This window comes from Erythranthe guttata, chromosome 8 (genome assembly GCF_056151865.1).
Source record: "Erythranthe guttata isolate IM_541 chromosome 8, IM_541, whole genome shotgun sequence".
NCBI classification, from domain to species: Eukaryota; Viridiplantae; Streptophyta; class Magnoliopsida; order Lamiales; family Phrymaceae; genus Erythranthe; species Erythranthe guttata.
The window spans coordinates 7,982,501-7,998,119 of NC_142540.1; the positions used below are offsets into that span (position 1 = coordinate 7,982,501).

The 15,619-nt window shown below is 33.3% G+C and overlaps 2 protein-coding genes across 2 annotated transcripts in view; both read left to right on the forward strand.

The window, feature by feature from the left end:
• Nucleotides 1-2,894, forward strand: part of LOC105973216 (putative nucleolar protein 5-2) — a 3,497-nt gene extending 603 nt beyond the window's left edge. The window contains exons 3-8 of the mRNA XM_012998232.2: nucleotides 374-553; nucleotides 660-824; nucleotides 965-1,165; nucleotides 1,492-1,989; nucleotides 2,086-2,220; nucleotides 2,321-2,894. Of these exons, the coding sequence (XP_012853686.2) occupies nucleotides 374-553; nucleotides 660-824; nucleotides 965-1,165; nucleotides 1,492-1,989; nucleotides 2,086-2,220; nucleotides 2,321-2,644 (1,503 nt within the window). The 3' untranslated portion in view covers nucleotides 2,645-2,894. The remainder of the gene's footprint in view (nucleotides 1-373; nucleotides 554-659; nucleotides 825-964; nucleotides 1,166-1,491; nucleotides 1,990-2,085; nucleotides 2,221-2,320) is intronic.
• An 8,623-nt stretch (nucleotides 2,895-11,517) lies between these two features.
• Nucleotides 11,518-15,337, forward strand: LOC105973215 (putative nucleolar protein 5-2). The gene is made up of 8 exons (XM_012998230.2): nucleotides 11,518-11,732; nucleotides 11,851-11,892; nucleotides 12,600-12,779; nucleotides 12,869-13,033; nucleotides 13,323-13,523; nucleotides 13,978-14,475; nucleotides 14,553-14,687; nucleotides 14,789-15,337. Exons 1-8 carry the CDS (start codon nucleotides 11,655-11,657, stop codon nucleotides 15,146-15,148), a joined length of 1,659 nt encoding a protein of 552 aa, XP_012853684.2. The 5' UTR covers nucleotides 11,518-11,654; the 3' UTR covers nucleotides 15,149-15,337.
• Nucleotides 15,338-15,619: the final 282 nt, after the last annotated feature.

Below are 15,619 nucleotides of genomic sequence, written 5' to 3' on the forward strand. Positions count from 1 at the left end.
ACTGTGACAGTCTTGTGCCTGTACTGTAATTTCGTAATTTAATTTTGAGTTTAATTAGTTTTTGTTTAAAAAAAAAATGGCTTAGTTTGGCCCCACATAAATTTGATTTTGTTTTTTCGTAGCAATTTTAGTTCACTTGAAGAATACAGAAACTCAAGAATGTGGTCTTAATAATAAGAGTTCTTTTCTCTTTCCAGCAAATGACTCCTTGAAATTTTAGATTAGAAGTTGTTCAGTTATATTTTTCGGTTTAAGTTTCGATTTTTACCGGATTTTGTTCTGTCATCAAATGCGGGACGAAAAAACAAAGGTCAACTTTGTTATATATGAATCTTATCAGCAGTTGTTTTTTTCTTGAATTTTCCAACAATAGATTGTGAAGCTAAAAGCTTTTTCGAAGTTCGAGAACACGTCCGAGGCTTTATCAGCGGCTACACTATTGATTGATAGTAAGCCCAGCAAAGGTCTTCGCAAATTTTTGCGTAGCCACTGCGACGATGACGTTTTAGCTGTAGCCGATTCCAAGCTTGGGAACATAATCAAAGAGAAGCTGGTGAGTTTTTTTAAAAAAAAATGGCCTATTTAATTTATCAATGCTTTTAATTGCACCCAATGATGTGTCTTTCTTGATTTTTATAATGATTGTTTATTCCTCGCAGCAAATTGAATGTGTTCACAACAATGCTGTCATGGAACTGATGAGAGGTGTGAGAAGTCAACTCACTGAACTTATATCCGGTTTAGCTACACAGGATTTGGCTCCAATGAGCCTTGGTTTATCTCACAGCTTGTCGAGATACAAATTGAAATTCAGTCCTGATAAGGTGAATCTTGTTGTAGTTTAGTTCTCTAATAATTCTTATGCTTTAAATAGGTGTTCTTGAAATGGCCCAAATGGCAGTGCATGATGGAACGTGATATTTTCTTGGTTTCTAATTGGGTCCGTTTGCTTGTTACTCTTAAGGTCGATACGATGATAATACAAGCCATTAGTTTGTTGGACGACCTCGATAAAGAGCTGAATACATATGCAATGAGGGTTAGGGAGTGGTACGGTTGGCATTTTCCGGAACTTGCAAAGATCATAGCAGACAATATCCAGTATGCAAAGACAGTGAAGCTGATGGGTAATCGAACAAATGCTGTCACACTTGATTTCTCTGAGGTAAGATTTCGGTTCTATTTTTCCTTTTAAAAATCTTATAACTAGTACTATTTCAAACTGTTTGAACTATGAAACAAGTAGTAAATTACTATTCCTTGGTCATGTCTACACATTTTGAGTTTGCTGTCTGATTGGATTATATTTCGACTGATTAATAAGAGAGTGAGCTTGCATCATTTTTTGAGTTCCCAATTCCGAGTCAATTCTGATTGAAAAATGATTGCTTTATCTAATACAATATTTGTTATGTTGTCGTGGCTTGCTTTTAATTGTGTTTTTTTTGTGTGTGTTGTTTTTGTGCTTACACGTGATCTGAAATGTTGCAGATACTTCAAGAGGAGGTTGAGGCAGAACTGAAAGAAGCATCAAATATTTCCATGGGAACTGAAGTCAGTGATATGGATTTGGACAACATTAAAGACTTATGCAACCAAGTTATTTCTCTTGCAGAATACAGAGCTCAACTGTTCGACTATTTGAAGAGCAGGATGAACTCCATCGCCCCAAATCTCACTGCCCTTGTCGGGGAATTGGTTGGTGCTCGATTGATTGCACATGGAGGCAGCTTAATCAATCTTGCTAAGCAACCTGGAAGTACAGTTCAAATTCTTGGTGCAGAGAAGGCCCTTTTTAGAGCGTTGAAGACAAAGCATGCAACTCCTAAATACGGGCTTATATATCATGCTTCTTTAATCGGTCAAGCTGCACCCAAGCACAAGGGTAAAATTTCACGATCCCTCGCCGCAAAAGCTGCTTTGGCAATCCGATGTGATGCTCTTGGAGAAGGTGAAGACAACTCCATGGGTTTGGAGAGCAGACTTAAGGTACTCCAACTCGTTGTAATTAACTGTACAACGTTTGAAGAATCCCTTTTTAAACTCTTCTTTTTTGTAATTATTCCTTTGTTACTTTGTATATAGCTTGAAGCACGACTGAGGAACTTAGAAGGGAGAGAATTGGGCCGTTCGGCTGGTTCTGCTAAGGGCAAACCAAAGATTGAATTTTACGACAAGGACCGCAAGAAAGGTTCAGGTGGAATGATTACTCCAGCAAAGGTGTGTGAATCGGTTTATCACAGTTGGATGCATATTAATAATATCGGAGATGTTTCCCTATTTTCACGTGTGATAATTTTTCTGTTTGTTTATTTTTCAGACATACAATCCTGCAGCCGATTCGATTCTAGGACTGACAGAATCCTTGTCCAATAACGACAAGGACGAACCTGTTACGACCGAAGTGAAAAAGAGTAAGAAAAAGAAGAGGGATGATGATGCTCCGAAAGAAGCGGAACCCGAAAGTGAAGAAGCAGTCGGAAAGAAGGAAAAGAAGAAGAAGAGAAAGCAGGCAGAGTTGACGAATGAACAAGAAAATGCTGACTCAGCGGAGAAGAAGAAAAAGAAGAGAAAGCACGCCGAGCCCGAAGAAGTTGTTGACACCCCCCAAAGCAAAAAGAAAGAGAAGAAGAGGAAAGTTTGAAGATTGAACATTTCTAGAGTAAGAAGGTTTAAAGTTTTGTTTATTGAGCACGAAGTGGGCCCACCATGATGTAGGTTAGGATTTATGATGTTCTATATGTTTAATATGTTCTTTAGCGATTCTCTAGAAGATATTATGTTTAGCAAGTATTTTATTAACTTAATGATTTCGATAACCTAATTTTTTTGCTTTGATGGACAAGTGACATGCGAGTAGTTTTATATCTGAAGTTCACGTATTTATCGCTCTCCTTTTGTGTATAAGCTGTTTGATGAAATTGCAGGTTTGTTTTTCTAACTTTTAAGTTCATCAATGGAGATGATGCCAAAACAGTTAAATAATTGTTTGCCATTTCGCGGCAGAGAGATTTCAGTTTTATGTTGTCTCTCTCTACAATATACAATTTGAAGTTTAAATTCCGCTACGAGTCTTCTTTTTCATCGTAAATGAGCATTTGCAATTCAACCCGAGCTTCATTTGATAGTGATGAAGACTCATCAGTTATAGCTTATTGTGATTTTGTCTGCAATTGTAAGTAGAGTTGAACTTGAGCTTACGTGTACTCAAACTGATGTTGGATGTATATTATTAAAATTTGAAAAATTGGTAATCCACATTCTCTTCACCTGCCCACAACCTGCCAAACCCGACCAACCCGAACTATGCGGTTTTCAAGGGTAACTAGGCAGGTGCGGTTTGTGGATTTAGTAACCCGCCTATTGTGTTGGGTTATTTTCTTATTCAATTTCTCAAACCCCCCAATACTATCGAACTTCAATTTCATTGATTTAGCCACACCTTGCAAAATAAGATTAATAGAGTCATGAAGTTTCTTTCAAACTTAATTTGCAGCCCCATTATTACAGTAGATGTACATTTTGTTGTTGCACTGAACTTCAATGTTGTCTCATAAAACTTTTTTTAGGAACTGCATATTAACTTTTTAAGTTTTTAACATATAATTTTAATGTTAATTAATTTATTAACCAATATAAAATAAATACATATTAGTTAGATTGTAAAATTCAAATTTGCAGTATGGTACGGCATTACCATGGTATTGAACATACCATACTGCTATCGTACCGTATAATAGTGGTACAGTACCAATACCGTACCAAATGTAGTAGTAACCGAAATTTCGGTAATTTTTTGATATTATTTGGTAGATATATTGTGGTATTCGCTAGGTGGTAATTATTTTCGAGCCCTAGGTTTTGTAATGAGTTAAGTGGCCGTTTGGTTGTTTATATAAATTTATGATAGTTGGGCCATACTCATCAACCATTTCACTAGTCATGCCTTCCAAATTTAAGTATTACAACGAGTTGAAGTTGGGTCACCTTAAGTCAATCCTCATCTTTTATCGAACAATGAATCTCATCTTAAAGGTTCTTCTTCAAACTTTGATTTTCTAACTTGAAACACAAATTATCAATGAAATCATATAATTCAACAATAAGAAATGATACAACAATATAGCTTATTGCAATCTCAGGATCATAGTAGCTAGAGTGGGGGCGTTGTTGGCCATGATATACGGATCGTGGAAAAGAAGCTGGCGGAATTTAATTTAAAAGTGCTTGCTTTTGTGAAAATCCCACGTACGGCGCAAAATTTCGTAGGTGATCCGAATGAATCGTGAATTATTTCAACATATTAACAGGGCTTTAAAAGAACACTCATTTTCATGGGGGAAATCTTACGACGTTACATCTCGACAAAGTTTTGCTTCTTATAAAAAATGCGTACGTCTATCCAATTTCTTGCTTATGGTACTTCTGTTGATTCATTTGATCAATATATTTGAATTAGTGAGTCAACTCTAATGAGATTTGTTAAAGAATCTTGTCAGGGTATCATATCGTCACGGTATTTGGTGAAATTTATCCGAGAGATCCAAATACGAAAGACATCAAAAATTTGTTAGAAGTTGCAGAATCTCGTGATTTTTCTGGGATGTTGACGAGCGTAGATTGCATGCACTAAAAGTGGAAGAATTGCTCAACAGCTCATGCAGGAGGATATCATGGACATAACAAAATGTGCACTATCATACATGAATTAATAACATCGCATGATACTTGGATATGACATGCATTTTTTTGGCATCGAAGGTACAAATAATAATGTTAACGTCCTACAAAAATCAACTTTATTTAAAGGATTGACCAACAGTATATCCTTTCGGTTATTATCTAGTTGACAGTATTTATCCTAAACAATCAATTTTAGAACAAACCATTAATTTACAAAAATGTGCCAAAGAAAACTATCTCGTACGAAAACATGAATCGTATTGCAAAGATGTAGAACGGGGATTTTGAATTCCTCAAGCTCGGGTTGCAATTACTAGATGAGCGACTCGATTCTGGAAGAAGAATTTTACATGAAGTCATGTTTGCATCCATTATTATGCACAATATGATAGATACTTGAGGAATAACGCACTGAAAATTAAAATGTCAACATTGACTATAAAAGTTCACCCACTGTCCCGTGCTGAGCTTTCAAGAGATTTATGAAATATATTAGTTTTCTTGGTCATATTGAAATCTAATAAATGAAGGAAAATATAATAAACGTGGTCAAATAGATGTTGTTGAAGGTGACAATGGTCATGATGATTATAATAACAACGAATGAGATATTTTGTAATGATTTAAACTAAATATATGTTGTTTACTTGAGTCAATTTTCTTCATGTTGTAACGTTTTTATGCTGTAATATTTTTATGATTACTTTATGTTGTAACGTTTTTTATGCAATAATTTATGAAATTATTGTTTGTGTGATTTTATTATATGTATAATAATTTAAGTTGATTTTCATTCATGTTTCAATAGTGTTTTGAAAATTATCATAAATTTCAATTATATAGGGACACAAATTTAAACTTCAATTCACATCTATGATCAATATTTTGAAAATAAAATATACTAAAATTCTAATTAGCATTTGGCGCAAAATTAACCATAATCAAATCGATGTAAGTCTGGACTGGGAGAAACTTCTACAACAAATTCCTAGCAAGTTATCATATTCGTACATTTTATGCAACTGACATATTATGGTAGATTGAATCAATCTAGCTACAAATGAGCAAGTTTAGTAAAGTAAAAATGCTAGTCTTATTTTAATGGAAAATATGTCCAGTTGCCTAACTATAACCATCTCATATGAAATCCAATTGCACTCTTTCAAATTGCATTATCAAGGCAACAAAAAGATCTACAACTTTTATGTACACATTCTGATTTTTATGAGATTTTGATTGAACTGTGAAAATAATGAGCTAGTTTAGTAAAGTTAAAAAAAAAATGAATATAGTAAATTGTCAAAGTCTTATTTTAGTGAAAATTTATGTTGTATTGACCATAACTCTCTCATATGAAATTCAGATTAAAATTGGACTATAAAATGAAGAAAAAGGTCTACACATTTTATCTTTCGAGTTTTATTAGATTTCGATTCAATCATGGATAAAATGGGTCAGTTTAGCAAGGTAAAAAACGGTCTTGTAATCTTATAAAGTTTTATTTCAGTGGCAATTACGTTGTGTTGTTGTTCGTTGATTAAATTTGAAATAAAAAGCACAAAAAATATGAATTTTATGTTTTGAAACTTTTTGAGATTTGAATTGTATCGGGCACGAATCGGGTTGGTTTACTAAAGTAAAAAATCATTCTAGTATGCCTTATTTCAATGGTGTATGTAGTGTTGCTTATAACTCTTTCACCTGAAATCCAAATGCATTTGTTGAAAACTGCATTTGAAAGACAACAGTATAGCTACAATTTGTATTTTTTGAGTTTTATAAAATTTCAATTGGAATATGAGAAAAAAACAGTTTAGTAGTATAAAAACTCAAGTATTGTAAGTTATTTAAGAACTTATTGTACATCAATTCAGTAAAATACAACTTAGTTGAGAGAGAGAGAGAGAGAGAGAGAGAGAGAGAGAGAGAGAGAGAGAGATTAGGAAAATTGGTGTCTATTATAATTAGCTATAAATGAATCTAAGGTAATCAAACCAACTTAGTTAGCAAAAAAGTAGACTAAAGTTAATCTCAAATCTAGTTAGTTAGAAATCAATCTAGTCGCCGTATTATTAGAGCATATGAGTTTGAACAAAGAAAAAATTGGGGTATTTTCTGAGAAGAACCCACAATTTTTTAATCAAAATCTTCGAAAAACGATGGGACTTAATGCTAATGAGAATAGACCTTATGAACTTTTTACTAATTGCCGCTTATATATTTACCCCATGTCTCATTGGTAAATTATTCAGCTTTGTGAAGAGTCATAGTTATAATTTAAAGTTGTTGTTCTTTAAATTTTTTCAAACTCTCTTTGAGTTTGCAGTCTTATATATAAAAGTGAAAAAATGCTAGGTTAACCCCAGACACTCTAATTGCATTTTTGAAATAATTTTTTTTATATTTTATGTACTATTTTTCTAAATATAGAAGTTCCAAATTCATATCAAACCGTGTAACATCATTTCGACATCAATCTCTTATTTTCAACCATACATCTCTAATTATATTTAGGGGCTATTACAAATAAATTTATGGTGGACTACTAATTCATATCAAAATCCACCCTCATAACTCTTTTACAAAGAAGTCTAGATAAAGTCCAGAGGTATGCTAAATACTAAAATACCTCCTCACATTTGACTGCACTCTAATTTCGTTCCTTTAAAACCAAATTTTAACCATCGTCGTCGTTGACATTTTTTGGACCCGATAAAAACAATACTATTACAGTGGCTAGTGGCTAGTGGCTAGTGGCTGACAATAATACTAACTATATTAATGTTTAACACTATAATATTGTTATATATTTATATTACTATCGTCTAGCTTAATAATATTACACAAATAAACTCACTATGTTACATAAAAAATATTGTGTAATACAATAATATTAATATGTTGACAGATCAACAAAGACAAACAGAATAAAAACCCAACAAAATTAATGTTGATGTTGTTGACAATTGTCAGTAATATTATTGTCGTTATAATATTGTTGTCAACTACAATAATATTACTGTCAACCGCAATAACATTACATTAGTGGGGGTTGACAGTAATATGTTTGTCAACCATAACAATATTATAATATTAGACAGTAATATTACTGTCAACCACAAAAATATTATTACTTTAACCGCTCAACAAAACAAACAAAATTAAAAAAAAAAATTAAAAAAAAAACTGTGGTTAACAATAATATTATTGTGTTGACAATAATTTTAGTGTCAATGACAATAATATTACTGTCAACGGTCACCGGCGTACGGTAAAAAAAATATATAAAAAAAAATTCAAAAAGAAAATCGACGCCGTCGGAGAATGACGTTGACCGCCGGTTGATAGCGGTGAAAAAAAAAACTGACAGAAAAAGGAAAAGAAAAAGTCAAAGCCGGAGTCCGACATTGACCACCGATCAAGCGAGTGGCTCTTCTAGGTGGGTAGCTGTGTGACAAGACTAAAGAAAAAGCGGCACTTTTGTGTAACATGCTATGGTCTCAACGCCCTTACGTGGTAGTGATGAGTTTTAACTTTCACGCGTTCTAAGCCCGATACTAAGAAACTAGAAATATTGACTGCAATCTGAGTTGTACTACCCGCCCTACGCTACTACCTTTAGGTGGCCATCCATCCTACAGTAACCTGAAAAAGAATTAAGCAATCTTAAACAGGAATCCAACAACAATAAATAGAATCCCCATATAAATACCACTAGCTCGAGTACCACTGATTTAGTATCATGTTAAAACTTAGCTAATTGATCGAAGTGGGTAGCTCTAGTAGACCCAGGCCCGTTCCTAGGATTTCGAGGGCCCGAGGCGAACTTCGTAGACATTGTTGAAATAGGGCCCCCTAGTTGGGGCAACAATTTTTTTTTCTGGAAATAATATGGCGGGGTAGGTTAAAATGTTGGGAGTTCGGGGACATCGCCCCCGATTTTTTCTAGAGGTAATCGTGAAAAAAATGCCAAATTTTAGTAAAAATATCTATAGGGTTTTAAACATAATATTTTTTATTAAACATAAAATAAACCTAATAAATTTATAAAAGAGTGTGAACTAATTAAACAAAACAATAATGGGGGAAACAAATTTATATTTATAAAATATTATCGAAAACTACTTTTTTTTTTTAATTTTGATATGCCCCTCACCCATAGTATATTTGATTCACGGTAAAATTTAGAATTTGCTTAAAACTATTAACTAACATCTACATTAAAATAAGTGCATACTATATTTTATGGGACAATATATTAAGATGAAACAAAACTATAAAGATTTAAAAGATCTAAGAAACAAATAAATAGGCAAAATTAATATATGTTAGCATTTCAAATAAAATAGTTATGACTACTAGTACTACTTAAAAAAAAAAGTAACATAAACAAAAAGAAAGATTAATCTTTTACTATGAAAAATTTGATTTGAATTCTTAATTTATATTACAGAATATTTAAAAAATAAGTGTAAATTATTTATATGGTTATAATTTCTTTTATTAAGGGCCCTTAAATATATATTATCAACAAATACTAATATACAAGCACTATTTTTTTAGAATTTGGGGCCCCTAAAATTCGTAAAAAATCGGGGGCCCTAGGCGACCGCCTTGGTCGTCATCCCTCAAAACCGGGCCTGTAGACCCATAGATCATGGAATAAATAGGGTGGGTAGGCCCAAGCTCTAGCAATAGACAATTTTTTTCCTAATTAAAGTAAAAAAAGAAAAAAAAAATCAAAATTTAATTTTCTTCATCCAAATTTGTGAAGTTGGAGTTATATTAGAATTATAATTAGAAATTGGATTTAAATAGTTGGGATTATTTTTATTATACATGTTAAGTTTGTCTTTGTTTATAATCCATGTTAAAGGGTAGACTTATTTTTTTTTTTGAACGCAAGGGTTAAGCTTATTGGTTAAAGAGAGAAACCACCTGAACCTATATTTACAAGTTTCTTCTTTTTATTTTTTCTATATTTTTGATTTATTAATTGGTTCGTTAAATAATTTATTTAATGATCAAATTTTACTTTATAACAATTATATAATTTCTTGCGGAGTGAATTTGTATGAATAACGTAATTTAAATGTATAATAGAGTAATGGGGCGTGCTAAATCCGACATTAAAAATTACTAAATCCTGCACATAAAATAATTCTCTCTCTTTACACTCAATTTCCTCTGACTTTTCTCTAACTTCTCTTTAGGTTTTCAAATTAACAAATTAAAAAATAATTGAACCAAAAAAGAAAAATCAAAACTTTTTATCTTCTTCCCACAACCCAGCCCCCACCAAGTCCCACCCCAAAACTCCACACATACCAGACATCTGCTATGGATCCCAGTTCTATGGCAGGAGCACCTTCTTTCCTCATCGATCACAATGAACCAGTCTACCGACGACCACTCCGGACGGCGACCCAACTCCACTGGCACTACACAACTTCTTCACCAAAATTTGTTTCCCAAAAAATCACCGTAACATAAAAAATCGATGTTAATTCGCACATAAAATAAAATTAACTAGTAAAGATAAAATGATTATTTTAACTGTAGAATAAATTTGTGAAGATTTTCCCAAATCTCGAATATAGGGCTGTTATGTGATGTTTTTGACGTTTTTTGTGCAACTATAAGAGAAAAGAAGAACTGTGTAGGAGGGGTGAGGAGAAACGTTTTTGGACTATTGTGTTTTTAGAGAGAGAAAATAATTTAATTATGTATATGATCTAGTAATTTTCATGTAGGATTTAGCATTTCACTAGTGTAGGGGCGATGATATTTTTTTTTTATTACAACCACTATTGAATGTATTTAAATAATCATTTTTTTTTCACTTTTAAACGAAAGCTGAGTGCATTACAAGGGGAGTAATGCTAGTTATGAGTAAAACATAAATAAAAATAAGAGTATGTAAATAAACGTTGATCTGATCTTTATGCATAAAAGAAAGGTTTGCCTGAAACCCTAAAAACAAGTTTTTTTAAAATATATTTGTGAAATATTTGTTGCTTTATTTTCTCCCTTTTTATAGCACATTCATAATTATTTGTTTTTTCTTTCTTTTCTGTCGAACCCGTTACAATTTTTTTTAATTATCTTTTTTCCTTTTTCTTTTTATTTTTTACAAGCCTTTTTTTTTTCATTCCCCACTAAGCACGGTCAATATTTGTTTTTCACGTATTTTTCAAATATATTTTTTTTTTGTTTTTTTTAATCTTCCAGCACTAAATTTTCTCTCTTTTTTCGTAGGACACGTTTTTAAATATTTCTTTTTTCTTTTTTTTCTTCTTTATTTCCCTTCCCCACTCTTACCCGATCAACTTTGACTTTATTTTTTTTCACGTTTGTTTTTTCTTTTTAATTATTTTCTTTTTCTTTTTTTCTTCTTTTTTTTTCCTCTTCCAACACTAATTTTTCTCTCATTTTTCTATAGCACACACGTATGTGTATTAAATTTTATTATTAAAATAGATATATAGATTATTATTTCAATTAGTGGAATTTTTACATTTTCGGTGTTCCATTGTTTTACTATTGTACATATCATATATATATATATATATATATATATATATATATATATATTCATTTCTAATTTTTCTTATCTTATATTTTTTTCAATATCCAACAAAATACTAGTAGTTGATAAAAGAAAAAAAAGAAAAAAAGAAAAAAAGGAAAAGAGTTTGCAATTAAACGAAATTAGGGCAACTATTTGGCTTAGGGCAACAAAAGAAAAAAAAACAATAAAATGAAAAGGAAAATGATAATTACGATAATATCCCCAGTGCTGTAAAAAATGGTATAAAAAGTCAGACAGTTGCTAATCCCAGTTTCTTCTGTAAAACCCTTCTTCCTCCAAAACCCTAATTTCTGCGTCAGTGGTCCGCCCGCCGCCCGCCCGCCCGACCGCTGCCGTACTTTTATGTAAGAGCAAACTCTGAAATTACTTCATCGCAAGAATGCTACTTCTATTTGAAACCCCCGCTGGATTTGCACTATTCAAAGTCTTGGATGAAGCAAAACTCTCCAAAGCTGAGGTATTCTTCGTTTCATTTTTTGAATCCCGATTGCTTAAGTTGATTGTTTTTCTTCGGTTTCTCATTTGCTGATTTCTTTCTTTTTTTTTTTTATTAAAAAAAAAATAATGTATTGCAGGACTTGGGGAAGGAGTTCTCATCTCCTGACTCTGCTCGACAGGTTTTGATTCTGAATCTTCTTATTTTTTTTGGCTGATAAATACGTTTTGAAAAATGAAGTGTATTATTATGTATATCAAATATTTAGTGTTTTTGCTTATGGGTTCTTTTTCGCTGCTATTAGGGATTGTATATAGTGTTTTTGCTTATGGGTTTTTTCAATATGGTTTTTGAAATTACATTTCTGCGTTTTCTGGTTATTTAAGCTTTCTTCGTTTCTTTAACATACTTGGATTTTTATGTGTATCTTCAACTGGGGTATTGTTCTTTTTTAATGGTTCTTGTTATTTCTGTGTTTTCTGGATTAAAGGTTCGTTCTTTGCGTGATTCCTGTGATTTTACTTTTTAAATATCTTCAACTAAGTTGACAATTTTTATATATTGGAAGTGTCTGCAAAATTTCATTCGATATTTTCATATCTCATTTGAAGGTTCTTAGTTCGGTTCCATTTAAAGTTGGATGTCTTGTGATTTCTTGAATCCAGAAATACAATAATTTTGTGTAATACAATAGGAGTTCATTTTTCTTTTCAGCAAATGATTCCAAAAAATGTTTGATTGGAAGTTGTTAAGTTGTTTTTCGCTTATAGTTTTCATTTTTACTATCAAGTGAATTCATATTCGAGATGAAAAACAAATGTCAACTTTGTTATGGATGAATCTAATCAGCAATTCTTTTTTTTTTTTTTTCGAAATTTCCAACAATAGATTGTCAAGCTAAAAGCTTTCTCCAAGTTCGAGAACACGTCCGAGGCTTTATCAGCTGCTACACTATTGATTGATAGTAAGCCCAGCAAAGGTCTTCGCAAGTTCTTGCGTAGCCACTGCGACGATGACGTTTTAGCTGTAGCCGATTCCAAGCTTGGGAACATAATCAAAGAGAAGCTGGTCAGTTGGCTTTTCTTATGATTGCAATCATGTAATTGCACCAAATGATTTTTTTTTTCGTTTCTTGACTGACCGATTATTCCTCACAGCAAATTGAATGTGTCCACAACAATGCTGTCATGGAACTGATGAGAGGAGTGAGAAGTCAACTCACTGAACTTATATCCGGTCTGGCTACACAGGATTTGGCTCCAATGAGCCTCGGTCTATCTCACAGCTTATCGAGATACAAATTGAAATTCAGTCCTGACAAGGTGAATTGAATCTCTAATTCTTGCACTACATATTGGATTTTCAGTTCTTGAAATTGCCTATAGAAAAATTCAGTGACAGTAGAAAACTCTACCTTAGGAGATGTTGTGAAAATAAAATAACTAGATCAACATTTAAGATATATATTGAAGCGGACTTGTGATTGTTAACATAATTATCGTCTCTATGTTAATCTTGTTTGAGCTTTACGGCAGCGCCCATAAAATGTTTATTTCATAATTTCTGTATTTATTGTTTCGAATTGATGGATTTTGATGGTTGTTATTCTAGGTTGATACGATGATAATACAAGCCATCAGCTTGTTGGATGACCTTGACAAAGAGCTGAACACATACGCAATGAGGGTTAGGGAGTGGTACGGTTGGCATTTTCCGGAACTTGCAAAGATCATAGCGGACAATATCCATTATGCAAAGACAGTCAAGTTGATGGGAAACCGTACAAATGCTGCCACGCTTGATTTCTCTGAGGTGTGTAGATCTAGCTTCTCTTTTCTCTTTACTCGGCCCCCTGTCAACATTTATATAACATATATAAATATGAAAATATTTCAAATAAAATAATAAACAACCAAGTGTAAAACCAAGTAACAGTCACAGAAACAGAGCGATTAGGTGTGCCCCTATAACCCTATTCATGCATTGCACATGAAGTCAAAGTCAATACTTTCAAAAGATGCTTCAAGTTCTATTCCTTTTGATTTCTATCTGAATTGGATAATACTTTTGCTAATTTCTCGAGTTCTAGTCATATGCCAATCTTGGTTTATCTTGTTACAAGTCTGTTTGAGAAATGCATGGTTTGTGTTGTTATTAGTATCTGCCACAGCTCGAAAATAGGGATTTTTTATTTTTTGGCAAACTAAACTGTCTTGCGTTTTTCACTTTAATTTGTTGTGCTTACACGTGATCTCAAATGTTGCAGATACTTCAAGAGGAGGTGGAGGCAGAACTGAAAGAAGCGTCAAATATTTCCATGGGAACTGAAGTCAGTGACATGGATTTGGACAACATTAAAGATTTATGCAACCAAGTTATTTCTCTAGCCGAATACAGAGCTCAGTTGTTCGACTATTTGAAGAGCAGGATGAACTCCATTGCCCCAAATCTCACTGCCCTTGTCGGAGAATTGGTTGGTGCTCGATTGATTGCACATGGTGGCAGCTTAATCAATCTTGCTAAGCAACCTGGAAGTACTGTTCAGATACTTGGTGCAGAGAAGGCCCTTTTTAGAGCATTGAAGACGAAGCACGCAACTCCTAAATACGGGCTTATATATCATGCTTCTTTAATTGGCCAAGCTGCACCCAAGCACAAGGGTAAAATTTCGCGATCCCTCGCCGCAAAAGCCGCCTTGGCAATTCGATGTGATGCTCTTGGAGAAGGTGAAGACAACTCTATGGGTTTGGAGAGCAGACTTAAGGTACACTCCGACTTGTAATTAATTGTATAATGCTACACGAATTACGTTTTAACTTCAGTTTGTTATTTTGGTTATAGCTTGAAGCTCGTCTGAGGAACTTAGAAGGCAGAGAATTGGGCCGTTCGGCTGGATCTGTTAAGGGCAAACCAAAGATTGAATTTTACGACAAGGACCGCAAGAAAGGATCGGGTGGAATGATTACTCCAGCAAAGGTTTGTGAATCAGTTTATCATAGTTAATATGCCTTTTTAATGTTATCAGATTTTTTTTCCCTATTTAAATGTGTAATAATAATCTTTTTGTATATCTGCAGACGTACAATCCAGCAGCAGATTCGATTCTAGGACTAACAGAATCGTTGTCCGAGAAAGTTGAAGAGAAGGCAGCAGTTGATGTGCCTGTTGTTGAAGAAGAGCAGAAGAGTAAGAAGAAGAAAAAGAGAGACGAAACAGAAGATGCAAATGGTGAAGTAGTTGAGAAAGAAGAAGTTGGGAAGAAGGAGAAGAAGAAAAAGAAGAAGGATGTAGCAGACGATTCGGTGGAGTTGGCCAAGGAAAACGGTGACGGAGCAGAGAAGAAGAAAAAGAGGAAACACGCAGAGGTTGACGGAGAAGGTGATGAAGCAACCCCTAACAAGAAGAAAGAGAAAAAGAAGAAGAAAAACAAGGACTGAAGTTGAACGGAATTCCGGACAACACCTTTTTGTATACTTGAGGTCGGACAATTTTGTTTCGTGTTGAATTTAGATTTGGCGTTTTTGTTTCAAACAAAATGTTTGACCGTTGTGAACCTATTTATTGTGTACTTGATGATTTGTGTTGTTGAAACTGCTTTTAGTTCTAGTGGGAAATATTTTGAGTTATTATGTGGTGTTGTATTGACATTAGGTAATTTATTTCTATGGGCAGAAAAATGTGGTTTAAACTTTTGGTCTAATACTTGGCTGTTTAGGTTTTATTGTTAACTGCAGAGTATTGGCTATCCTGAGGCCTTCGCATCTAACCCCCTTGTGGTTTCACGGTTATGCACATGACCCTCTCGTGGTTTCAATTTAGGCAAATACGCATTAAAATTAAATGAATGTGTAAGTCACAAGCCCAATTGTGTAGTAACGGATTTTCGTTGAAGTATTAACTTTTATATG